The 24,540-nt window shown below is 35.5% G+C and overlaps 1 protein-coding gene across 1 annotated transcript in view; it reads right to left on the bottom strand.

Moving 5' to 3' along the window:
* Positions 1-137: 137 nt before the first annotated feature.
* The window catches only part of LOC100890365 (kielin/chordin-like protein), a 48,563-nt gene continuing 24,160 nt past the window's right edge, over positions 138-24,540 (bottom strand). The window contains exons 18-33 of the mRNA XM_030980037.1: positions 23,746-23,844; positions 23,301-23,423; positions 22,490-22,591; positions 21,711-21,809; positions 20,960-21,076; positions 20,262-20,366; positions 16,142-16,249; positions 14,634-14,780; positions 10,308-10,517; positions 8,105-8,212; positions 7,381-7,503; positions 6,097-6,207; positions 5,494-5,595; positions 3,758-3,865; positions 1,554-1,688; positions 138-178 (exon numbers count right to left, since the gene is read on the bottom strand). Coding sequence (XP_030835897.1) covers positions 138-178; positions 1,554-1,688; positions 3,758-3,865; positions 5,494-5,595; positions 6,097-6,207; positions 7,381-7,503; positions 8,105-8,212; positions 10,308-10,517; positions 14,634-14,780; positions 16,142-16,249; positions 20,262-20,366; positions 20,960-21,076; positions 21,711-21,809; positions 22,490-22,591; positions 23,301-23,423; positions 23,746-23,844 — 1,838 coding nt within the window. The remainder of the gene's footprint in view (positions 179-1,553; positions 1,689-3,757; positions 3,866-5,493; positions 5,596-6,096; positions 6,208-7,380; positions 7,504-8,104; positions 8,213-10,307; positions 10,518-14,633; positions 14,781-16,141; positions 16,250-20,261; positions 20,367-20,959; positions 21,077-21,710; positions 21,810-22,489; positions 22,592-23,300; positions 23,424-23,745; positions 23,845-24,540) is intronic.

Below are 24,540 nucleotides of genomic sequence, written 5' to 3'. Positions count from 1 at the left end.
GATACCCTACAGACAGAAAATATGCAGATGTCGTCTATTTACATTTAGTCGTATTGAATAACACAGTACAGCTGGCACAGAGAAAATATAAAATGCATATGTTAATACACGTCTGTGTATGTCTATGTACATGGTACTTATATGTCTATGGTAATACTCATCAACGCCTGTTCAGCATCTAGATGAGGGTAAAGCATAGAGTTGTATATACAACAGACCGTACAGACCAAAACGAAAAATGTACAGGAGATATACCAACCATCATTAGTACAATTACAGAATACAGAGAGAGGAAAGATAAGGGAGAGATAAACATATGAGTCATCAGTGTACAAGATGAAGAATATCAATATTTGTAAACAAACAAGGTATATAACACATACAAATGATGTGGATAGGGGAAATATTACATTTCATTTCATTTATTTTCATATTTCTCATGTTACATATACATTTCAAATAAAGTACAAATTGTTTTTTCAATAATACATAATAAATAACAAAGATAAGTGGTCAATATGGAGTAGTGATTTAACTAAGAGAAATATGATGGGACCTACATGAAAGCAAGCTTGTAAAGCTGTAGGCCCCAGTGAAATAATTTGTGGTAATAAATGTAGGGCGGATATAATAGTGACCAGTCTAAATGAATCAAAAATAAAAAGGAAATAATAATAAACATGCGGTGGTGCAGTTTATATTGTCCCTACCTTTCTTACAGTGTAGATAACAGTACACATACTTAAATTATCATACAATGGGTGCTCAGCTAGTAAATGAACATTACAGATAATAATAAAATAAATACATTTGTATTTAATACTACATACATAAATAGAACAACGAAGCGGCAAGCACACTGTGTCAGCCGTCGCACTCTTGGATATAGAAGTAAAGATGTTTTATTGTTGTTTTTTTTAAAAAAATTTTAAAGACGTATTTACGAAAGCACGACAGCCAAACCCAATGCTCTTGAACGCAAAGGTCTACATTGACATCAAGATATGCTTTGAAAAGCAGTTCCTTCAGTTTACGTTTAAAGTATATAAGGAAGGACTGTCAATTAACTCTAATGGGAGGGCATTCCAGTAACTGGGTCCTGTAAACATAATCGTTTTGGGGGCAAAAACAGTTCGTGTACATGGAAGGTGATATGCGTTGCTCTGACGTGTGGGATAATCATGTAGGGATTTATTTTTCCGGAACATTTGTAAAAATATTTCAGATAGGTTATTAGTAGATAAATTGTACATTAATATACCAACATTGCAATAGAATAAGTCTGATAATTTTAGGATTCTGTTTTCATGGAATAGGTTGTTGGTGTGAAAAAGGTATCCTACATGATTTATATTTCTAATAGCACGTTTTTGAATGCAAAAAAGCATATTTATTTAATTTCCACAAGCGTTACCCCAGGCGAGAATTCCATAGGTGAGGTATTGAGTCATTATAGCAGAATAAACTAATAATAAAACTTTACTGGGAAAAAAGTGTTTAAGTCTATTAATATCAAATGTTGCAATAATTTTCTTGAAAATCCATAACCTCACCTGTAATTGGACGCTTGCAGGCACAGACCTCACAGCCAATAGAATCAGTGGAGTGTCCAAACTCACAGTTCATTTCACAGTCAACAGGAGGACATGTTATGACAGGCTTGAGTGTAACGATACTAATCTCTCGTACTTATTGTGGAGGGAAAAAATTGTGAAATATAAATGTTTCAAAAACATCATATACATGCTTAAACACATTGGCCCGTATTCTGAAGTCGTGTCTAACTTAGCCACGTCTAAAGTTAAACAACTGTTTAGTTAGACACGACTTAGACTGGACTTATACGCGAGGTCGTGTCTAAGTCCTGTCTAACTAAATTTCGTATTCTGAAGTCGTGTCTAAGTCTCGTCTAACTAAACAACTGTTTAAGTCCTGTCTAAGTGGTGTTTAACTAAACAACTGTTTAAGTTCTGCGCAAGTCGTGTTTAACTCTTAGTCACGACTTCTGCGCATGCCCAGTAGGCGTTAATTATGACGAAAGACCCAATGCGCATGCGTGCGCGCACCGGATAAATAAATTAACGCGCACAGCTAGCTGTGCGCGTGCTGGTACTATGGTGATGTGATCGTGACGTAATGACTAGATTGCATGTACGTTGTGTACGTACGTACGTACGTAGTACACGTACTGTACACTGAGATTGACAAACACACTACTTATCAGTGCCTCAGTGCTCGGAAGAACCAGAAAAGAAACTTCTCCAACAGAATGGTTAGTTTAATATAGATTATGGAATTTCCAGGATGTCACCAGTAGATAAGAATAGTTAGTATTATCGAGAAAAAAAAATAGGCTTCACGAAAAAAATCCTGCAAAACGTATTTGAAATTTTAGAGAATGCACGTACCATCGTTCTCCCCCGCAAGTTCGGGGTCAGCAAGTAGAGTGTACCGTCGACGTTGAAAAGCAGCAGAATCGCGCCCTTAAACAGGACTTAAACAACCCCTCGCAGTTGTCTAAAGTTAAACAGGACTTAGACAGGACTTCGTGTTTAACTTTATTTAAACACGACTTCAGAATACGAAAAAAGTTAGACACGACTTCGTGTCTAAAGTTAGACGGGACTTAGACAGGACTTAGACAACTGTTTAGTTAAACAGGAGTTAGACACAACTTCAGAATACGGGCCAGTTAATCTTCAACAAGTCACATTCATAGATAACTTTTAATACACGTACATGTATATCGTCGGTGGGGTGCCAAAACCTCGTATCTCAAAAATCATGAATTTTCAGGAGAGCGCAAAAACCTTTCCTGTTTCAACAGATTTAGTGCTGTGACACCATCCTTTGTTTGGAATTTGTGAAAAAAACGAGACAGGAGGCGTTCCATGGATTTATCAGGTGGTGTCGTAGGCCATTAGGTACAAAATTATGCAAAAAAATCAAAATCTCAAAAAATTGAGATACAAGGTTTTGTCACCCCACCGACGATATGTACTACAGTACGTCTTATGTACTATTCCAGTGTATACATTTATAGGTTTTAAACTTGCATTTCAAGACCACCTTAGCCTTTATTTTTTCAGTTTATTTTCACATTTCACATCATCATCACTCATAAATAACATCATTTCTGTGGTATCCACATGGTTAAGCATAACAATAAACAGATTACTTCTACTTGGGTACCCATTAAATTCTAATCTGATGAGAGAGAGAGAACAAATGCATCCTCTATATTATTTCAAATTTCTTGGCTAATTAAAGCATATTGACATTTTCAATATAGAAAGCCAAGAGGAAGAACCACTCTTTAATACACAGAGACCATGCGTTATCTGATCATAGGTGATCGATGATATGTGTACTACCGGTATACGGCATACATGTCGGTCTTGTACATTTATTTCATCTTGAAATGAAAAATCTCTTGATAATGGTCACGATACAAGAAAGAGTCATTGTTCAATGGTCATATAAAAAAATATATGGATAAATGACAAAAGCCATACAAGATACACTGCTTGGAACACTCATACGGTATCTTCCTCTGGTACAATTGAAATTGAATCTGTATTCTTTCTGGTATATCATGTTTACTATTCACCATGTAATGATGTTTTCATGTATATGTATGTCTTTATATGTATTTAATTGTTATGCAGGGCCCCCAAGTAATAACAGTATTTTAATTACTGATGGGGCTACCCTGTTGAAATAAAACTAAATAAATAAATAAATGAAAAACATGTACCTTCGTTCTTGCACGAGCAGATGTCGCACCCATTCCCATCAGTAGCCAAGCCGTAGGGACATTTCTTATGACAGGTAGATGAGATGGTTTGGTCACATATTGCTTCATCTACAATAACAACAAAAGATTGAGATTGTGAAAATAACTTCATATGTTCATATTTTAATCTAGTCTAAAGCAGAAACAATTACTCTACATGATACCTTAAATTCTTAGAAGGTCTGGTATTACTGCAACTACTTTTAAACAATTGAGAAATATACATCTTATGGACATGTTTATTTTATGTTTCAATGTAATGTTAGGCCTTTCAATGTATACTTTATTTAAACTTTTACATTGTTCTAAAAACAAGTAACCTGGAGTTATCTTGTTTTCCATTTTGTTTGCATGAATACAGGTGATATTGAAAAGATAATGCCTAAATGACTCGGCCTGGGATATAAGAAAAATTATAGCTTTTACCTAAAAATCAATCAAATACAATGGGGAAGGCAAAAATTTGAAATGCTGCCACAATTAGAAATATTATATTAAAAGTGAAATTCAAAGAAGATCACAAATATGTCAACTAATGTATCACTAGAAACTGGTAAGCTAACAGATGGACATCGGACAAGTTTTAGGTCAACCACATATCGGGTGATTTTAAAAAATACAAATACAACCACCTCCATAGCAGCTGGGATATACGAGAGATTCCCCGGAAAAATAACGATGTTTTAATGACGTCACTATATGGACCAACACCGCCCAAGAAGACGACATCCCATAGAGAATGAACATAATTGCAAAGCTATTTTTTCTCAAATTATAATGAGTTCAGTGTATATAAATGTAATGGCATGTCAAACCATTCAAAAGGGGATATGACCGGAATCTGATAACTAAAATCTTTTGCTTGTAAATACACAGGATAGGGCTTAATTAACAATCAAAGAAACCAGACTTTCAAATTGAAAACCCCCAGATTGATATTCAGGATGGCATTTGTTCCCTCTTGAAACGCCGAACATACCCTGGTGTGTGCTGCTGAATATACAATGGCGTCTTATTTTGTTTACAAGCGACAGATTCCTTTATTTTTGTATCGCTGCGTTTGTCATCAAAATAAAAACATGCGCGGGTTTAGAGTGAGGCAATAGATTATACATTTAGCCTGTTGGTAGTGAAGTAAGAGAAAGAACTCAAGAGAAGATGAAAACACAGGCACTAAAAATATGTGAGATGTCATGGGACATCGTCTGCTTGTGCAAGTCATGTCAATACTGTGATCTCACACATCTCAGCAGCGTTCGGAGAACTCTTCAGGTGCTATGCCGGGGCTGTGTTTAAGTGTTTTGTAATAAATAATAATCGTTACTTCAAATGTTTCCAAGCATTGAATTTTGATAACCTTGTCGAATCAAAGTTTCAACTTTGCAATAATGAAAATAAAGTTAGTTTTTAAAATCAATGAATATCTACTTTAAGTTAGTACTATCAAATTCCATAAATATATCAAGCTACAGGACATTGACAATTATTTGGTCATTATTTATTAGTTAACATTTCGTTCTAAAAAAAGAAGTTTTACACCATTTTGGTATGCACCATCACATGCTGTCATAACACATCCCATCCCAGATTAGCTTGGAAAATCTGCTACATAAATGATATCATAAAGGTTTTACAGAAGATAAATGATGAAGTGAAGTATTTGACTATTTTAATTATCTTTAGAGTTTTAAACTCACCAAATATTCTACATCTGCATGTTTCACATCCATGCTCATTAGTAGCATATCCATATTGGCAGTCGAGGTCACAGGTCAATGGACGAACTGGGTAACATCCAGCTGAAGGTCAAAACATTAAAGAACAGTACAGGTTTGGTAAGACCTCAGAAACTTTTTTTTTGTTCAACTTCTTTGATTTTAGGTGATAAATAGGAAGAAACTAGCAATCTTACGCTGCTGTGAAGTTCCTCAAGTGGAATATTAAACAAACAGGAGATAGGAAATAATTCAGTACAGTGACTTCTTTTAGTGACGCTTTAGCATCTTGTAATGTAGAATGTTTTGTGTCATTCTCTAATGCAGTACGTTGTGCCACTCTTGAATAAGAGCAATGAAATCATAACTTATCTTTACAGTCTCTAACTATATCATTAATATTTTTAGTGTCCAAATCGGCAATTCTTAGATATATTTTGCAAAAGTTTGCAATATAACGTTTCTAGTTTTCACACTATGAAGGAGTTGAAATTAAGAACAACTGTTGCCAAATTGAGGGGAAAAAACTTATTAATTCAGAAAATGAGAAATGAGATAAATTGCTATGGGTCAATAAGTCCTTACATTCAACTCTGCAGAAACAAATGGGGCATCCCCTTGAGTCCATCCCCAGCCCATATGGACAAAGCATCTGCTGAGGACATACTGACATTGGCAGTTCTGGACACTCCACTCCTGAAAAACAAAAGTTCAAAAATGGAAAAGTTGCATCTAGAAGAAACTGTAGTGGAAGTGGTTAAGAGAAGTGGTTTGAGAGGAATGGGTCATGTGCTGAGAAGGGAAGATGATGAAGATGATGATGATGATAATGATGATGGTGATGATGATGATGATGATGAAGAAAAAGAGCATGGAATCTGGAAGTGGGTGGCATAGGAGGGAAAGGAAGACCAAAGATTTCATGGAAGGATATGGTGAAGAGACAAGAAAAAGTGGAGAGAGGGAGCATCATCATGGCACGAAAGTCAATTAACCCCTAGTAATAGGGAAAATGCTTACTTTAACAATGATGATAATGATATCAAATTATTTGTGGTTTCATTAATGCACAATAGCATTGTCAGTTGCATAACTGCTTTCCAAATGGGGCACATAGAAATGTGGCTCTTGATATTAGGTCAATAAACTGAACAGAAATGAATTGACAAGTAAGCTAGCTAAGTGAAAAGAACTATCACACAAAAGTGGCCTTCAAACAATATACAAAACCTGACCACTAAAAAACTCCCTGGGATCTTGCTAGGCATTATCTAGCTAGCTGGGCCAAGAACCCATCAGAAGTAGGAGTTTAGACACTATAGCTTGCCCGAACAGACAAGATCCAAAATAACGAGAATTGAACATGCATTGGTCATATACAGTCCTACATGTATGTGAAGAAACTCTGCAATTTTAGGTTACACTACATTAAAGATAGCTTAGCAAAATATAGTGGCACAAAAATACGTGCTCGAAATACAAATGCATAATTATTGGAAATCATGATTTTCCTACAAAGTGGTAGAACCACATTGTTAGGATATGGAGCTGGTAAAATATTACCTAAACTTAAAAAGAGAACTTTTAATTAACAGGCATCACAACTATTATGCCTTTTCTATTCCAGACGCATCTTTTCATGTAACTTTATTTCGCTAAGCCACCTTACAGCATTAAATGTGAAAAAGGCTTACTGGTGGTGGTGGTGGTGGTGGTGGTGGTGGTGGTGGTGGTGGTAGTGGTGGTGGAGGGGGGCACAGTCTTACCCCTCTGGAGGAGCTGCTACATTTGCCTGTTTAAACATAATGCCTTTTGCGTTTCAAGTTACCTAAGCTACATTATATTACTGCTCAAACAGCAAACATGTACCTTCATCCTTACAGTTACAGCTTGGGCATCCTTGATCATCATGGAGGAAACCAGCTGAGCAGTTGTTGGTGCAGGTCACAGGTTCACAGATCCTGAATGATGCTATGGCTATGGGTATCTCAGCTGTATGAAACAAAAATATATTAAACACAAATATATTACAAACGAAAGTTCATATTGATACAGTCAAGTAAATGACTTATAAGATTGTGGTTAAATGCAAGAGCCTACGATGTAGGACCAACACGTGTCCCCAGAAATCTTCATGGTTTTTGTTTTGAAAATGCCACAAAAGATTGACTTGGAAGACATTTCATACACATATATCAATTTAATGCAATTTTCTACAATGAAGTACAGTTATCTTCGGCCTCAGTGCATCCATTCATTTCATACTACCTACAAAGGAACAATATTATCTTTAGTGCATTTTAAAATGATCAAGTCTTCTATGTGAAATAAATTTAGGATAACAGGATATTAGTGTAGTCCTTATAAAACTGTATACCTTAAGTTAATCTAAAAGTGAACAAAATATGAAGAAGTGTAGAACTGTGCAGTAATTTTCATCAATAAAATGGAAGAAATATATTTTTTTTAAATATTATATACAAATTCTCCTTAATTTTCCATAGGAGTGGATATCAAAGACTTACATCAGAATATATCAAATACCTTCATGCATTTATTGCGTTATTTCATAAGTTTTTTTTTTAAAACTTACTTGGCTGTTTGCACAAGCAGACTTGACAATGGGTAATAGGATCTGTGGCATATCCATAAGTGCAAGCCTTCTGACAATTCCTTCTGTTGACATTGGGGCAAGAAGAACCTACAATTTTGAAAAATCAAGATTCTCCCAATTGAAAACTTATTTTTCTGTTTCCCACTGCTGTTAATGCGAAAGCTAATGTGGTTAGATTAGCAAGTGTGCGCATGTAAAAATGACGCCTGGCTGGAATGCTCCCCAGGGAGTGGAGAATGTGCATACATTGTGTGCAGGTAAGCCTGAATCCAATGACCGGGGTAATAATATACTTATCTGTAAAGCGCTTTGTGAGGGCCTCCGGTCCTAAAAAGCGCTATATAAGAACGAGCTATTATTACACTGCTTAAAACAAGTGCAATCTTTTTCCTGGTGAATCTCATAGATCCTTCATTTCATGAAATTTAAAATTAAATAGACAAGTAATCAGACTTTTTTGCAATATCAAAATAGCTCCAAATCGTTGAATCATTCAATTAATAATAATGCTTTAGTTACATCATGCCCACACTGTGCACAAAATGCCATACAAGATGATTTATTGGCATTGTGTTGCCGAAAGGTGGATTACATGAAATACAAATACATGTAGTAGTATTCTTTAGTATAAAAGGGGGTTATCAGTATTTATGAGCACATTTATCCCACGGGAGTGAACACTAAAGGCTCGTTCAGATATAATGGGGCAGAATTGCAGCATTTTTTCAAATGAGGCTATACATTTCTGTACTTTAAAAACAAAGCTCATAGAATATGCGCAAGTCCTTTGTTGCGCAAAGTTACTAAATAATAATAATACATAACATTTATTAGGCGCTTAATACTGATGTTTCTAAGCGCACAGTGTTCTGATTAAGAGAAGACTATAACCCGTAGAATTAAATTAGAAGAAAAAGCAGAAATACAAAAGTAACATAGATAAGGTAAGAAAAACAGTACTATTCATTTGCGAGGTGACTTTTTTTGCAGCGGTTCACCACACCATATCTGAACTAGTCTAAAACAATGCACAAAATGCAACCTCAATGTTTAAAAGATCTGTGGTCAGAACTATGATCGTGTCTATACACTGAATGGTGGCAACGGTGGGATATAGTGTAAAACCAGTTCAACATTCTTCTGTGACACTTTCATGACACTTTCATGACACTTTCATGAAAGCTCTCCATGTTTTAAAAGATCTGATCTGTGGTCAGTAAGAGTCATCTGTGTCATGTGCTAACTATGACCCTGTCTATACACTGAATGGTGGCAGCGGTGGGATATAGTTCAACATTCTTCTGTGACACTTTCATGAAAGCTCTACATGTTTTAAAAGATCTGATCTGTGGTCAGTAAGAGTCATCTGTATCATGCGCTAACTATGATCCTATCTATACACTGAATGGTGGCAACGGTGGGATATAGTGTAAAACCAGTTCAACATTCTTCTGTGACACTTTCATGAAAGCTCTCAATGTTTTAAAATCATCTGTATCATGCGCTAACTATGACCCTGTCTATACACTGAACGGTGTCAGCGGTGGGATATACTGTAAAACCAGTTCAACATTCTTCTGTGACACTTTCATGACACTTTCATGAAAGCTCTCCATGTTTTAAAATCATCTGTATCATGCGCTAACTATGATCCTATCTATACACTGAACGGTGTCAGCGGTGGGATATACTTTGAAACCAGTTTAAAACTATTCTGTGATACTTTCATGACACTTTCAGGAAGGTTGCGAGTGGTTGAAACTTGCAAGAGTTTCATACTGCAGAATTGGTGATTGACAATTTGACCAACAATACATTTTTGCAGTTCGCAAATGTAGAAGTAGTATTGGTATTTATTCAAAGAATTCCACATGGCAGCCCATGAGTAAATGGGTCAAATAGAGTTTACAAGGTAAAATGATAAAAATACAAAATAACTTACAAATCTATCCATATATCATAGTCATACAATAATATGAAGGAGAGAAACACAGAGAGAGAGAGGGAGAGAAAGGTAGAGACAAAATACAACGATAAAGTGGCAGAAGTGTGACAGTCCAGAGGAACTGAGTTTCTTGCCATGAAAAAAGGTGTCCATAACATATTGTGGAAGTTCGAAGAAAAATAAATGTCTAATGGACAGAACGTACAATTTAAAGTAGCAAACGTACACCCAACGTACTTGTATTCCTGCAGGCACATACTTCACAACCATCACTGTCAGTCGCCCGGCCACGGGGGCAGTGTATTGAACAGTTTTGGATAGAGACTGGAAGGCAGGCAATCGGCTGTCGACAGCTACATGCCTGGCAGCCATGTCTGTCAGTAGACAGTCCATAAGGACAGGTAGCCAATAGTGGACATTGCTGGACATTGAGGGCTGGACATCCATCTGGAAATAAAAGTACATAAATTCTCATTTCATAGATAGTACCGTAAATGTATTTGCATACAAATTTTTTTCAAAACAAAGGAACAGTATCGAGAAGACTGGGAGAAGCACATGCACTGCATTCATTAAATATGTGAAATTTTGAAATAATCAAAATTTAGAAAAAATTGAGCTGTTTATTAAAATTTAAAATCAATTATGGCAAAACTGAAATATTCTCTGGTCCAGGGAGCAAAATACCTACATAAAATACAGTACTCACTTTGCCAATATCTTTACAAGTATGTGCATGTGTATTCATATTTTAGATGCCATCTGGTAAATTATGGATTTGATTATTTCTGCTTTTTAATACAGATGGCATAGCGTGGGCTCAGATATTGGGGAGCACAAGCATTAGTCTACTAGATCAGCTTTTTTCATTCTTTTTTTAATTAAGGCACCTTTCTAGGATATAAAGAGTTTGCATCACCCCAATCCAAAATTCTCAGAGGATGTGTTCTCCATCCCTTGTATACAACTATGTATACATGGATGTCAAGATTGACGAGGTCGGGACCCCTTGCCCCTTTAGAGTGGGAACATTTTGCATTTTAAAGTGAAATAGATACACTCTTTCCGGTGGTTGGGAGGGTGGCCCCCCCCCCCCACGTAGCTACGCCACAGCTGCTTACTAACCAAACACGACCCAGTTTCTTAGAGTGTACCAATCACAAACACATGTGATGCAATTCATGTACACCTGTATGGGGTTCCATTTGACTATACTATACTATACTCAAATGTGAGCTTAAATATAACTGCTTTCAAGAAATATTGCAATTTAAATACATTCTTAGTGAACTGTAAAATGTTGTTGAGTAGATTAGTTATTGACAAGTAAGTACTTGCAAAAAGTAGAGCTAACTTGGGTTCTGTGCGAGTGCTAAGCGCAGGGTTTAATGCTATATTTCCTTCATACTCCTCAATGGTTTATCTATAGAATGCTAGGCATACATTTTTAGGTTGATTTTATACATTACTGCTTTTCCTCTATGATATAACATGTTCTCTCTTTGCTATATGTCATCACCAGTATAGGAGGCTTAGAAAGCGACTGTGGTTAACATATAATTTATCATTTATGTATGTTTCAGATTAGGTGCAGACAATATTTTAGGAACAAAACATCTTTCTACATTATTACATAATTTCTGGTACATACATGTATGTTTTCTTGGTGTGGAGCCCCACAGAATACCCCCCCCCCCCTTTATTTTTTGTGTATCTTTGACTTATTATGTATGACACAAGTATATTTCTAGCCCACAGTCCCTCCTTTTAGTTGATTAGGTACCCCCTCCTGCGAGAGTGGCCTCACCCACAACTAATCTAAATACACCAGCTGGGATACTAGGAGTGGCTCCTCACTTTATTTTTGCCACGCATCTCAGTCAACATCTATTCTTTCTTTTTTTCCTTTAAAAGGTAAGAAAGAATCTTGTATTATTCAATTGTGTTATATTTTTGTTCGTCATAATATATGTGTATTTCTAAACTATATTAGCTTCACTATTCACATATCTTGTAGTACTGTGTAAAAAGAGATATTAATGATCTTTGCCAATGACTTGTTGGATTATATGACATGTGGACTATGGGTGGAAATATAAGAAATGCCATGTGGGAAGAGATGCCATGTGGGAAGAGATGATTTCATTGATGGCAACATTGCTATCACTTGTAGTAATGATAGGAAACTATTACCGTGTGTGTGAGATTAATGATTATGTTGTTTGATTTAGACAACATTTAAGTAAATTTTGAGAAGAGAATATACTTTATTACTGTCAGTATATTTGTCTTTTGCACGATATTCATGTGTATGTATATATATAATTATATTCTTAGCCAAGGACATGTGCCATTTACTATGCATTATGCCAAAGCACATTGTTATATATTCTAGTTCAGGTTAGATACAGTTTTAGTAGCGAAATGAGTGGTTCAAGTCCAGATTATCTTTAACTTCCAGTACTATGGTATGAGTGAGTGTGGACGCACCCTGTGTATAATATTAGTGTGTTATTAGGTTATGGCAGTGCGTGCAATGTGAACACAACTTCTTATCAAAGTTCTTAATCCCCTCTCCCCCAAGCTTTGTTTGCTTTTTGACCCATGCTGGAAAATGGTACTTTAGGTGGGAATGAAAGTTTGGTAGAGATTGCAAAATGAGAAGACAAAGGAATTATGTTGGGAGATGCACTTGTTGAGAAACACATGGTCACACTGTTTAATAGTTAGCTAGAGTTGGAGTGTTGGATGAAATATTGAAGTTGAAGACTTGCATAACCAGTGTGAAATTCATTGTATTATCATATTGTTAGGAATGATAATTCAGGCTAAATGTTATTGGGAATAACCCCCTCTCTCTCTCTCTCTCTCTCTTTCTCTCTATCTGTATGATTAACCCTTTTTCTTTCACTCCCACATTACTTTGTATATAACCATGAAATGAATATACATGTATTCAGTAAACTATTGTTTGTTGATAAGAATTAGAATATGAACTACATAATGTGTAGATGAGATTACCGTGAGAGGAAAGCGTAATATTGGTTGTAAGTTTGTTAGAGCTATATAATTAGTTCAGACTGCAGACTAAGACTATTTGCCAGTTCTGTGAATATTGTAAGGAGTTTAGAATATAAGTTGTTGCAGGGGCGTACGCAGGGGGGGGGGGGGGGGGGGGGGGTGGGGGGGGTTGGGGGTTCAAAACCCCCCCCCCCCCCCTTTGGTATTTTTATGCATGTAAACCCCCCCTAAAAAAACCTAAAACCCCCCCCCCCCCCCCCCCCCCTTTGGTTTTTTTTTTTTTTTTTTTAATTTTTTTTTATTATTTAAAAAAAAAAAAAAAAAAAAAAAAAAAAAAATTATACCCACGGCTAACCTAAATAAGGTGACCTTACCCCCCCCCCAACGACAAAAAATGTCAAATTATGAAATTTCGAGACCAAAAAAAAATAAAAAATGTGTCCGCTTACCCCCCCCCCCCCCCCCCCCCCCCCTCACTGAGCGACTTTTCGGCTGGCTGAGTCGTTGCGATTTTTTTTTGACCTCCAAAAAAAAAAAAAAAAGTGTCCGCTTACCCCCACCCCCCCCCCCCCCCCCCCCCCCACTGAGCGACTTTTCGGCCGGCGCGATTTTCAAATTTTCGGGAGCAAAATTTTTTAAAACCCCCCCCTTGAAAAAATCCTGCGTACGCCCCTGAGTTGTTGAAGATGTATCTTTTCAAGTTCAGTAATCTCGCTGAAAAGATAGTATTAGATCAAAGTGATGCAGATGACCATTGGAAAATACATGAGCTAGTTAAGGAAGAGTTATGAGTTTATTCAGTATTAATGTGAATACCTGAGACAAGAAGAAACTTGTGAATTTAGGGATTAGTGAAGGCTGGGAGTAGAATTGCATTCTAATTAAGGGTCTATGTGCACAATGGATCCTCAGTCTTGGAGCGTAAAGAGTAGGAAGTATTAGGCAATAGTAGAGGGATGATTATGCCAACATTCTTGTATTATATCTATGATCTCTTAATGAAGACGCTTAGTAAAGAGTTACATGATTAGAAGCTATAGTAGATTGACTGTTACCTCAATGTTATAGACATTTGAATGGGTTAAGTTATTTATTAGTAGCCAAGTTATCATTATGAGATCGATGAAGAGTGATATTGCGTTTTAAATAAAGCATGGAAGTAAGGATAGTTTCGTTTAGAGATAGTAATGTAATGAAACTTTCCCAGATGATGTTCTTAGTGATATAGAAAGAGAACACAGAGAGCTAATGAATTCAATGTATGCGAACAGGTAGATTTATTTGTGTTTAATACTTGAAGAGTATTGTTATGCCATTTGATCGTATATATGTTATTGTAAGAAAAGACTTATTATTATTGTAGAAGATTAAGTAATAAATGACTTTGTTTTTGCCACGCATCTCAGTCAACATCTATTCTTTTTTGTCTTCCTTTAAAAGGTATGCCCCCCTCCTCGGGGTGGGCGCTACATTAGTCTAAACATAATTAATATTGTTCATAATGTTAATAAAAAAAATTCAAGGTCAATTATTTAAGTTCACCTGAATGTTGACAGGCACAGATCTCACAGCCATGATCTGTGGCATAACCTTCAGAACACACGAGGGCACACTTTTCTGCTGTGACAGGTGGGCAAGGGGTGACCATCAATGCCTGGATCTGAAATGGATCCTTTAGAGGTAGCACAGCTGTTCAGAATAACAAGAAATATTATGTGATACAAAATCCAATGAAAAATATTGGTTTAAAGGTAATACAAAGTTTTGGTAAGGGGTCATGAATTTGGTTTAAATGAACAAATTGGAAGCGTATGCGATCCTACAATATTCAGTGATCGTTGTCGCGGTCGAAATCGACTCTAAAGTTATGAAATTGTAAATAATGAACTCTTTATGTTGAATAGCTCCCTCTCAAGGTCAAGATTTTAATTAAGCTATAAAACAATGTCTATTGACTAAAATCGACCGATTAGCTATTCTCGTTCGGAAATTATATACCACAACTACAGACTCTGAGATTTTCATGGTCGCAGCTACCATTGTACGGCCGTAGGAGCTATTTGAAATTTATCAATATTTACCGGGAGCACCGGTAAATCTTTATATTCATTTTTTCTCGAAAGCAGAAATGTTTTAGGGGCTAAAATTTCTGGAGCTTTTAATACATTCACAGGGGCATCCAAATATATCAAAATTGTAAAGAATAACTATCCACCCATTTTTCAAAATTTCCCAAAACTTTGTAATACCTTTAAACATTTAGATAAGCAAAGGTCATAGGATCAACGCATGACATGGCACTAGTGTCATTTGGAAAGACATTGCCACTCTCAACCCGGGTGTTAAATGCGTACTGGGAAGGAGGAATTCTTTGAATACCATGAGCATTGACATTGGTAAACAGGTGCTGTGGGGGTGCCTTGACTTTGAATAGTGGATATGAGCCCTATGAAAATATCAATATATAAGGGAGTTTACAGATATCACATGGTACAAATGACCCCAAATATACACAGATCTTTACACATGAAGAAGTTCCACTTTGAGAATTAGAATAATAACTGCCAAAGTCCTCGACGTGCTTCATGAATACCTTTTGTTTGACCTCTTGAAAAGAATACCCTCACCTGCGTATCATAGAATGTACCGTTGGTGCATAAATGAATAACGTTACATAACTTTCATGAGCGCATATCCAGTATTCATCTCCGTGGGTTTTACCATTTTGGTACAAATGACCTTTATCTGCCCATGCGCAGATTGTATCTATGAACTGGCTTATTGTCATAAATAACATTCCCATAGATTGTAAGATCTGAATCAACAAATATGGTTTATTTCTTGCTATGATTATTTCAATCACATTCTGCACTTTCCATTTCTTTTCTTCAGCTATTAGAGCAGGATATTTCTTTCAATTGACATTTAAGACAGCAGACATAAACAAATATGAATTGCCATTTCTTACACAAAATGAAATCTATGAGCTATCAGTTCACTCAATTTTAGTCTCTCACAGTTATATCATGGAATATGATGGTCAAACTCACCAGGGATCTTGCAAGAACAAATCTGGCAACCATCTAAATCCGTTGCCAATCCAAACAAGCAAGTCTTGTTGCAGGTTTTACTGGACACAAGCGTGGTGCACTCATCATCTGAATGTACATTGAGAGAAAGGCAAATTTATGACATTTTAAACCCACTTGATTTTTATCTGTTTGTTTGATTGTTGTTTTTTATATTTTGTATAATGTATTTCTCTTCAAGGGTGGTAATATAGGGGATCAGCCTTGACAGGCCAATGGCCTTTGTTGATCCCGTGCATCAACCCTTCATCCTTTTTTCATAGTATCATGTCAATGAATGCTTTTATATCTTTATTGTTTAATTTATACTGATTTGTTTGTATATCTTCTGATGTATTCTTAAAGAGATGTGAAATAAAATTGAATTGAAAATAGTACACACTTTATCTGCTGTTTTTAGTTTTATAATACAAATTACACTTCAATTCTTTTTTATACTGTACGTAAAAAGACATTCTTAAAAAAAAAGGAATGTAAACCAATTTTTTTTCTTCAAAAAGTCCATAACTCCTTGACCGGCTGTAACTGTATTTGAGTGCATCATGCGACTGTGCAAACTCTCTAACTTTCTTTGGCTAAAAGTTCTGCTTTGGCTCAGCGATTACCATAATTTTCTACCTGATATGAGCTTTTTACAAATATGGACTAAGCTGGATGATTGTGATCTTTGGGAAATACACAAAATAAGGACTATCTTTTGTATAAATGATCACTACAGAACCTGTGAATGATGCTGTCATATCCACGTAAGGTTAGTTGATGTCAACGTGAACTTCACCTGCATGGACCCATACACTGTACGCATTATTGTATATATATATATATATACTCTGCTCTGTTCTCTGAATGTTATTTATTTTATTTATACTGCATACAAGCTAGCTTTCGTATTTCTGATATCTTATGAATTTATTTCAAAATAATATCTGAATATATCAATGATCCTGAATGACTTATTAGACTCATGAAAATAGCAGTTTCAACTTTGATTATACTCGTCTACACATCAGAGTTTGTTGAAACTCTACCCCAAACTGATTGAGTTCTCGTATTGAGTGAAGTGTTCATGAATCTAACATTTTCTTTGTTTATAATTATTGAGAACATATATATATTTTCTGATAGTCAGTTGGAACTCACTTTCCAACATGGCGATGCAAAATGGCCATGTAGATGATGTCACCAACAAGCTCATCAACAACACGTTCTCACGCTTTCAAAAGGAAAATAAAGAGCTACTTAATAAGTACATCAATGTGATCATACATGAGGCGATGAAGGAAGAATTTGAAAAACTTCTTGATCGCTTGAATGATCAGGAGAAGAGATTGATGGATATTGAAGTAGATAATAGAGAGCAAGCTAAAGAGATTACTTGCCTCTCTACAATTGTAGAGGATCAATGAGCAAAAATTAATAATCTGCGTCCTACAACAGAGGATTTGGAGCAGTATTCATGCAGAAACCGTTTACAATTCTTCGGTGTGCAGGAGGAGGAGGCCAATGAAGTCCCAGATGATGTCATATGTAAGATCACTCGCGACCAATTGGGATTGTAGATCTCCAAACTAGACACTCACCGCTCGCACCAAGATGCAACAAGACGCCAGCAGAAAAAAAAGGGAAACCAACACAAAAGCAACCTTACCCGATTGTTGTGAAATTTGTTTCCTACCAAACTCGCAACGCAGTCATTTCTTGTCGTCGTCATCATCTGAAAGGGACTCAAGTCGTAATCCAGGAACAACTGACAACAAATTATCTGCATCTACTCAACAGCGCAAAGAAGAATAAGAATGTCCAAACAGCATGGTTCAGCGATGGCCAGGTAATAGCAAGAATAACGGCCACTAATGGAAAAACAATGAATAGAATAATTCAGAGTGACAATGACCTCCGTTCCTTGTGAACAGTTTATTGAACGTACAGTGAACTAGCTGACCAATTAACTTGTATGCCGTCATTTTTCGCTTCTACGCTACTATCCTTGTATTAATTTTGATAGAAAAAGCTTTCTTTGATGAATCGTATTCAATTCGATTTTTATCATCTGTAATTTTAATACACTATAAATATTCTCCAATTAGCTTTTTAGCATCTTTTACCGGGATTTTTTTTGTATTTTATATGTTGATTTTCATGTCTTGATATGGGGATTAGGTTTCCAGTGAAAAATCAAAAAGCTCTTGCATGTACGAAGTGTGGGAATGGGTTCCATTATGTAAATGTAACAATCCACTCAAGCAGTTTGTAGATCAGCAATGCCATAAATGTTTGTTACAGATACAATCATTTTGGGATAATGCTTGTAACAAAAATGATGAGCCATCTAAATCTGCAGGAAACAATAATTGTGAGAAAGATGATCAAAATAAGAGTACAGGAGAAATAAGTTATATGGTGAATTTCCATATGGAAAAAGGATGAAAATTGCCCATGTTAATTATCAGAAGCTGAAGTTGTGGTGTGTGCACCTGTACAGTTGACCCCCAAACAGCTCTCTTCAAGTATAAGGATTTAGTGAATATTTGAGTTTGTCTTTCTTATCTGATACTGTAAACTTGTTAATATAGTAGTCAGGCATCTTCTAGATACATTTTGTGGACTGACGCTGTTGGATTTTGCTCAACTTTGTAGCTAAAATATTGTGAAGCATCGCCAGTTGATTTCTACAAAGTCTACCATTTTGACTTACATGTAAGCAGTGTCTGTAAAACCTGCTGTAAACCTTTGGAGTGTATAGAAACTACATCATTCATGCTACAGTGTTAAGGACTTAATTCTGGGAACTCACGAAGGCAAGGGGAAGGATATTTTGTATTATAATATCTCTTGTAGTAATCATCTATATAGAAATATGATTCTACAGAAATGTTAACTAGGTTAAAAAAGATTACTTATTAATTTAAAAGTATATGACAAAATTGAATATAACATTTAGAAAATGGTGACAACGTATTTTAGTATTTAAATGTTATAACTGAATAATTACAACATGTCTTATTTTACGATTATTTGATATTAGTTGTTTAGTTAACTAGAATCAGTAATTTATATGAAGATTACTATCTTATATTTGTGTATGTATTTATAATTTGTACACTGAATCGTATGAGTCTCTTGACTTTTTATTCAGCATGTTTTTATTTACAATAAACCAGAGTTGAATTGAATTGAAAGCTTAAGAAATAAAGTGATCGATGTTCAGTATTTTTGGACAAGTATATGATTTTTTTAGTTTGTCCGACACATGGTTAAACGATGACATTATGCAAGAATAAAATCAATTATGTGCCTGGATATAAATGTGTGGGTAAACATAGAGGGTCAGTTGGAGGAGGAGTGGGTTGCTACATAAAGGGAAAAATATCTTACTTAAGAAGAGAAGGTTTGGAATGTTACGAGATTGAACTGATGTAGTTGGAAATAAAAAGGGAGCAAAGCAGTTCCTATTTTGTGGGAGTATTATATAGAAAAACATCCAGTGATGCAACTCTTTTCTTTAATATACTTCAACAAAATATAGATAATGTATTTTCTGTCACAAATAACATTATTATCTTTAGTGACTTTAATTGTAATATGATGACAAGCAACCGTTTATTGGATAGAGTATATGAATTGCATATCAATTTCAGTACGCGTCAAATGATCAATGACTATACCCGTATTTCCCCCAATAGTAAAACACCAATTGAGTTAATACTGGTTTCTGATGCAATAACTTGTTTTAAATCAGGAGTCCAAACAATTGGTTACTCCATATTTGCCTTGTATTAAAGTGTTAATAGTGATAATGGAAATTACATTAAACTCTTGTCATTATTAAAGTCTTAAATTGAATTGTGTTTCATTGGTACAGATTACTAGAACAAGTGAAAAGCCCGGCTATTTTGAAAAATATATTTAGGATACTGGAACCAAACATTTTATTTGTATTATTTGTATACTATTTCTGTAAAAAGGATTTATCAAACAGGTAAAGCAACTCTTTATACATCAAACTTTAATCAAGTAATTCAATTCAAATTAATCTGAACAGGCACTGATTTTGGGAGGATCCTCTGCCATTGACATTTACCTGATTTTGTACATATGCACATTTCACAGCCGTTCTCATCTGTGGTGAACCCCCTCCGACATCTAAGCTGGCAGGCCTCTCGTCTCAAGGGTGGGCAGTCTGTCACTGAGGGAGAAGGGATGATGTCAGCAATAGCCTTTTAAAAACTTTGGTGTCTATTCCATTCAACACTTTTGCTGACACAAAGATACGAGCATGCAACACAAATAACACTCCATGAGTAAAATGTTTCACCATGGTTCTTTTATTCTTGTATATGGCTATAACAGCAATGTTCACGGATATAAACAATTTTAAAAATGATGAAAAATGGGCAATAGCGATAAAAAAAAACAATGAATTTGAATCTCTCAATATGTTGCCTATATAAGGATTTTAAAGCTTAATTTCACGTTTAAATTCTTGGTATCAAACACATTGTAGGCGTGAAACAAAAATGGATGCAGTGTTCAAAAACTTTTGTCCTTTTTACTCAAGCACCTGGCATATCTATATTTCAGGGCTCTGAATCAATGGTTATTTAGCGAAGCCACAAAACATGGAATGATTATTATCGCGAAAGTCTTTGAACACATATGATCAATAGCGGTCAGGTATTTCCACGATTAAAAATGACGTAGCAAGCTCTATTTCTTTATTTACAATACAGTGATTTTTTAGTACATGTAATGGGATTATTGGATAATAGAGGCACTAACCTGGTGTCTTACATACACAAATCTCACAACCATTGGGTGATGTTGAGGCCAGATCGTAGGCACACATGTCCAGTTCTGGGCAGTTGGCCGTTGTCAGGACTGGACATTCATTAACATCTACAGATAGTATAAAGAAAGGTTTTTATAAATAGTCCTGTAGCAATCGTTTATTTCAATGAAATAAAAAAAGTAGGTATCTAAGAATTACTGGGAATAACTTGTTTGTCAAAAATTGAATTGCCTTCCTTTATCTATATAGAAAGGCAAAAGAACCTAATACATATTTCCATCAAAATGCCATCTACTTTTACTTTTTTTAATCTTGAGTATACTCATCTGAATGTTAAAGACTTTAATACTCAATTCTAATCCTGGCATATGAATCACCTTGTATGCTACTGTCTAACATAAAGCAGTAACAAAAATCAATACCATTTTCTCAAAGTGTCATCATTTACTAGATACATCACCATGCCCCATATATACATGCACATGTACGTATCAATGGTTTGCAGTTTGAGTCCCATCAAAAGTACTTGTGTCGTTTGACAAGAGATTAATCTACTTTTCAAACTCTCAACCCAATGATGATAAATCAGTGCCTGGTAGAAATGATTACTTGAATGCTTTAATAGGTTGAATATGAGCACAATATAACAAAAATATCATCATTGTATTTCCTACCAATGATGACTGATGATCTTCATACTTAAATAAATGAATTTGACACTGAATTTGAATCTCTACATACCAAACTCAGGTTTACATGCACAAGTCTCACATCCATGGGCATCTGATAGTCTTCCAAACTCACACTCCAGAGCACAGTTTCCCATAGATTGGCAAAGAGCTTTCAATGGAATATTGAAGATAACATTCAGTCAAATTGATGTAAATTGATAAAAGAACATGTTGAGAATGATGGCTTCTTGCATAGCACTGGTATCTGCCTCTCATGGGCGCTCATGGCACTTACTCTACAATGTCTCACAAATTCATAGTTTTGGGTCAGTGTTTCAAATCAAGATTATTTTCTGTTAAACTTTATCTACATTAGTATTATTCTTTAATCTTGAGATAATATTGTAGCTAGGAGCAGTACACAAGTACAAACATGGGGTGCATATTCAACAATCACTTTACAATGCAAATGCCATACAAATACATGTTTGACCATTTGACAATTAAAAGTCTGATTGCTGATGTATCCTCTTATCCTCTTGGATATATGAAGAGCAATAGACTAATATCACTGAATAAATCTTATCAAGTTAAATATCATTGATATATATGTTAATATAGAAACTGAACAGGTCACAAACAGTAACAAAGCATGTTCAAAGTATTCTAAACAGACATATTTTGTCAGAAGATATGTAAAGCTGCATTCATTTGGTGTAAAAGCAACAATATTTATTTTTTAAAATCATAATTGAAAGGGTAGGTTTTTTTAATGTGACAAAATATGTAAAATGATTTGTTAAAGTTATAATTTGGGCAAAAATCTATCAAAATACTGTAAAAAATTACCTGGCAGGCGACATCTACACACTTTCTGCCCTGTACCATCAGTAGCAAATCCATAGGGACACCTCAAAAACATGCAATTGGTTGAGAAACCTGTGCTGATACCTGGGGAAAAAACAAAGGTACAGACAGGATACAAGATAATCAAGGACATGTTCAGAAATGGTGAATGGCTGAGGGATATGATAGTTCAGTTGTTCAAGTCTTTTTAAAAGCAATAAATAGAGAACATAGGCTTACACAGTAATGCCATGCAAATTTCCCATATAGCAAGTTCTTGAAATTGACCCATTCATGAGGGGAAAAAATCTCAAAGATTTAGATCTACCTGATAAATACTGCACATTGACAACCTTCCTGGAAAATAACACTTTAAACATAAATTCATATTCACTAGTAGATGAACACCATATTAAGTCACACAGTAACTCAATACACCAGTTTACGTTTAGGGGCGCCATTTTAATTGACGAGTAAACAAACCAAATGACCTCTAGAGGTCAGTGATTTAAGCGTAAATTAAGATTGCGCCCATGCAAATTATGATGACATCACTACCTGAGCGCTGCGTTGTGCGCGCACATCATAATTTGCATGGGCGCAATCTTAATTTACGTATAAATACCACTGACCTCTAGGTCATTGGATTCATTTACTCGTCAATAAAAATGGCGCCCATGTCTGCGCATGCGCACTGATGTAACCGTAAACTGGTGTATTCATATTTTATGAGCCAGACAACTCAAGGTGGCTTATTCATCAAATGTCTTTTTATTCAGAAAATCACTTAGGACAGTCCCACTAATACACTAACCTGTTAGGCAAGCACATGTTGGACACCCTGACTGGTCAGTGGCTGAACCAAGCATACAGCCATCTGGACATTGGGTAGCTGGACACAAGGTCTTTTGAGGTAGGAACACTTCATCAGTACCACCTAGGAAACAAGATTATACAACAAACGGTAAGTGGTTTAATTGTTTTGTTTTTCTATGTATGATTGCAAAGAAATGCAAATCAATGAGAAAAACAAAGGAACCAGGAAAGTTCTATTATACGAGATTTACACAAATTTAACAAAAATAATATAACAATTTTTTTTTAAATCATCTTTGTGACTTTTGTTATACATGGTTGTAAACCTGGAAGCACTGTAAGAGCTGAAGCATAATCGCACTTCAATCATATCTCCTATATTATAAAGCCAAATATTTACCAATGAGAAGAATTGTTAATTAAGATATTTAAATAGTACAAACCTCTTTGTTGACACTTGCATACATGACATCCAAGATGGTCTGTGGCATATCCAAGAGGGCAGTAGAGGCCGCAGGTCTCGATTGGAGTACATTCTTGATCTTCGTATAAAAACAAACAAGGCAAATGCTGAATAATCACTCTAAAATCAATAAATTTATTACATCTACCATCAGAAATGCAGAGGCCGGACACTACATGGAACCGAGACAAACAAGCTGCCAATGAATTATAATTGAGTGAATCACTCTTCCCCTTTGGCTGGGTTCATGGGACTACAGATGCTCTCAGGTGCAATTTTAGGCTATAGTAGAGCTCTAAATTTATGACTCATCAGATTCACTCTGGTGAATGCAAGACAAAATGCTTTAGGATGTCTGTATTCGCTGCTATAATCAGGAAACAAAATCAGGAAAGTATAATAGATGTGACGAACATTAATAAACATTTCCAAATCTGATAAGTGACAGATCAGTAGCCACTGTTTCTGAGCGCCCGTTTTAAATAAGTTCACATCTTCTGGAGATAGCGGAAGCCTAAAAGCCATTCCAGGGGGGGTGTTTCACAAAGATCCTTAGTCGAACTTAACTCTAAGTTGGACTTAACAATTATAGGAAGCTGTTAGCATCTTTGAAAATATTTTGTAAAAGTTATTTTAAAAGGCATAAAATGTTGATTCAAATAATTCATATTTTGTTTTATCAAAGAGATTTCATGTTCTTGATGTGGAATTTATGAAAAGTCCAAAATACTTCAATTTTTCCTTTTGAATATACTTTATTTTGCGGTTACAAATG

Source organism: Strongylocentrotus purpuratus, unplaced genomic scaffold, assembly GCF_000002235.5.
Source record: "Strongylocentrotus purpuratus isolate Spur 01 unplaced genomic scaffold, Spur_5.0 spur5_scaffold_10, whole genome shotgun sequence".
NCBI lineage: Eukaryota > Metazoa > Echinodermata > Echinoidea > Camarodonta > Strongylocentrotidae > Strongylocentrotus > Strongylocentrotus purpuratus.
Note: the sequence above shows the minus strand (reverse complement) of the source record. Positions and strands in the feature narration are given on the sequence as shown.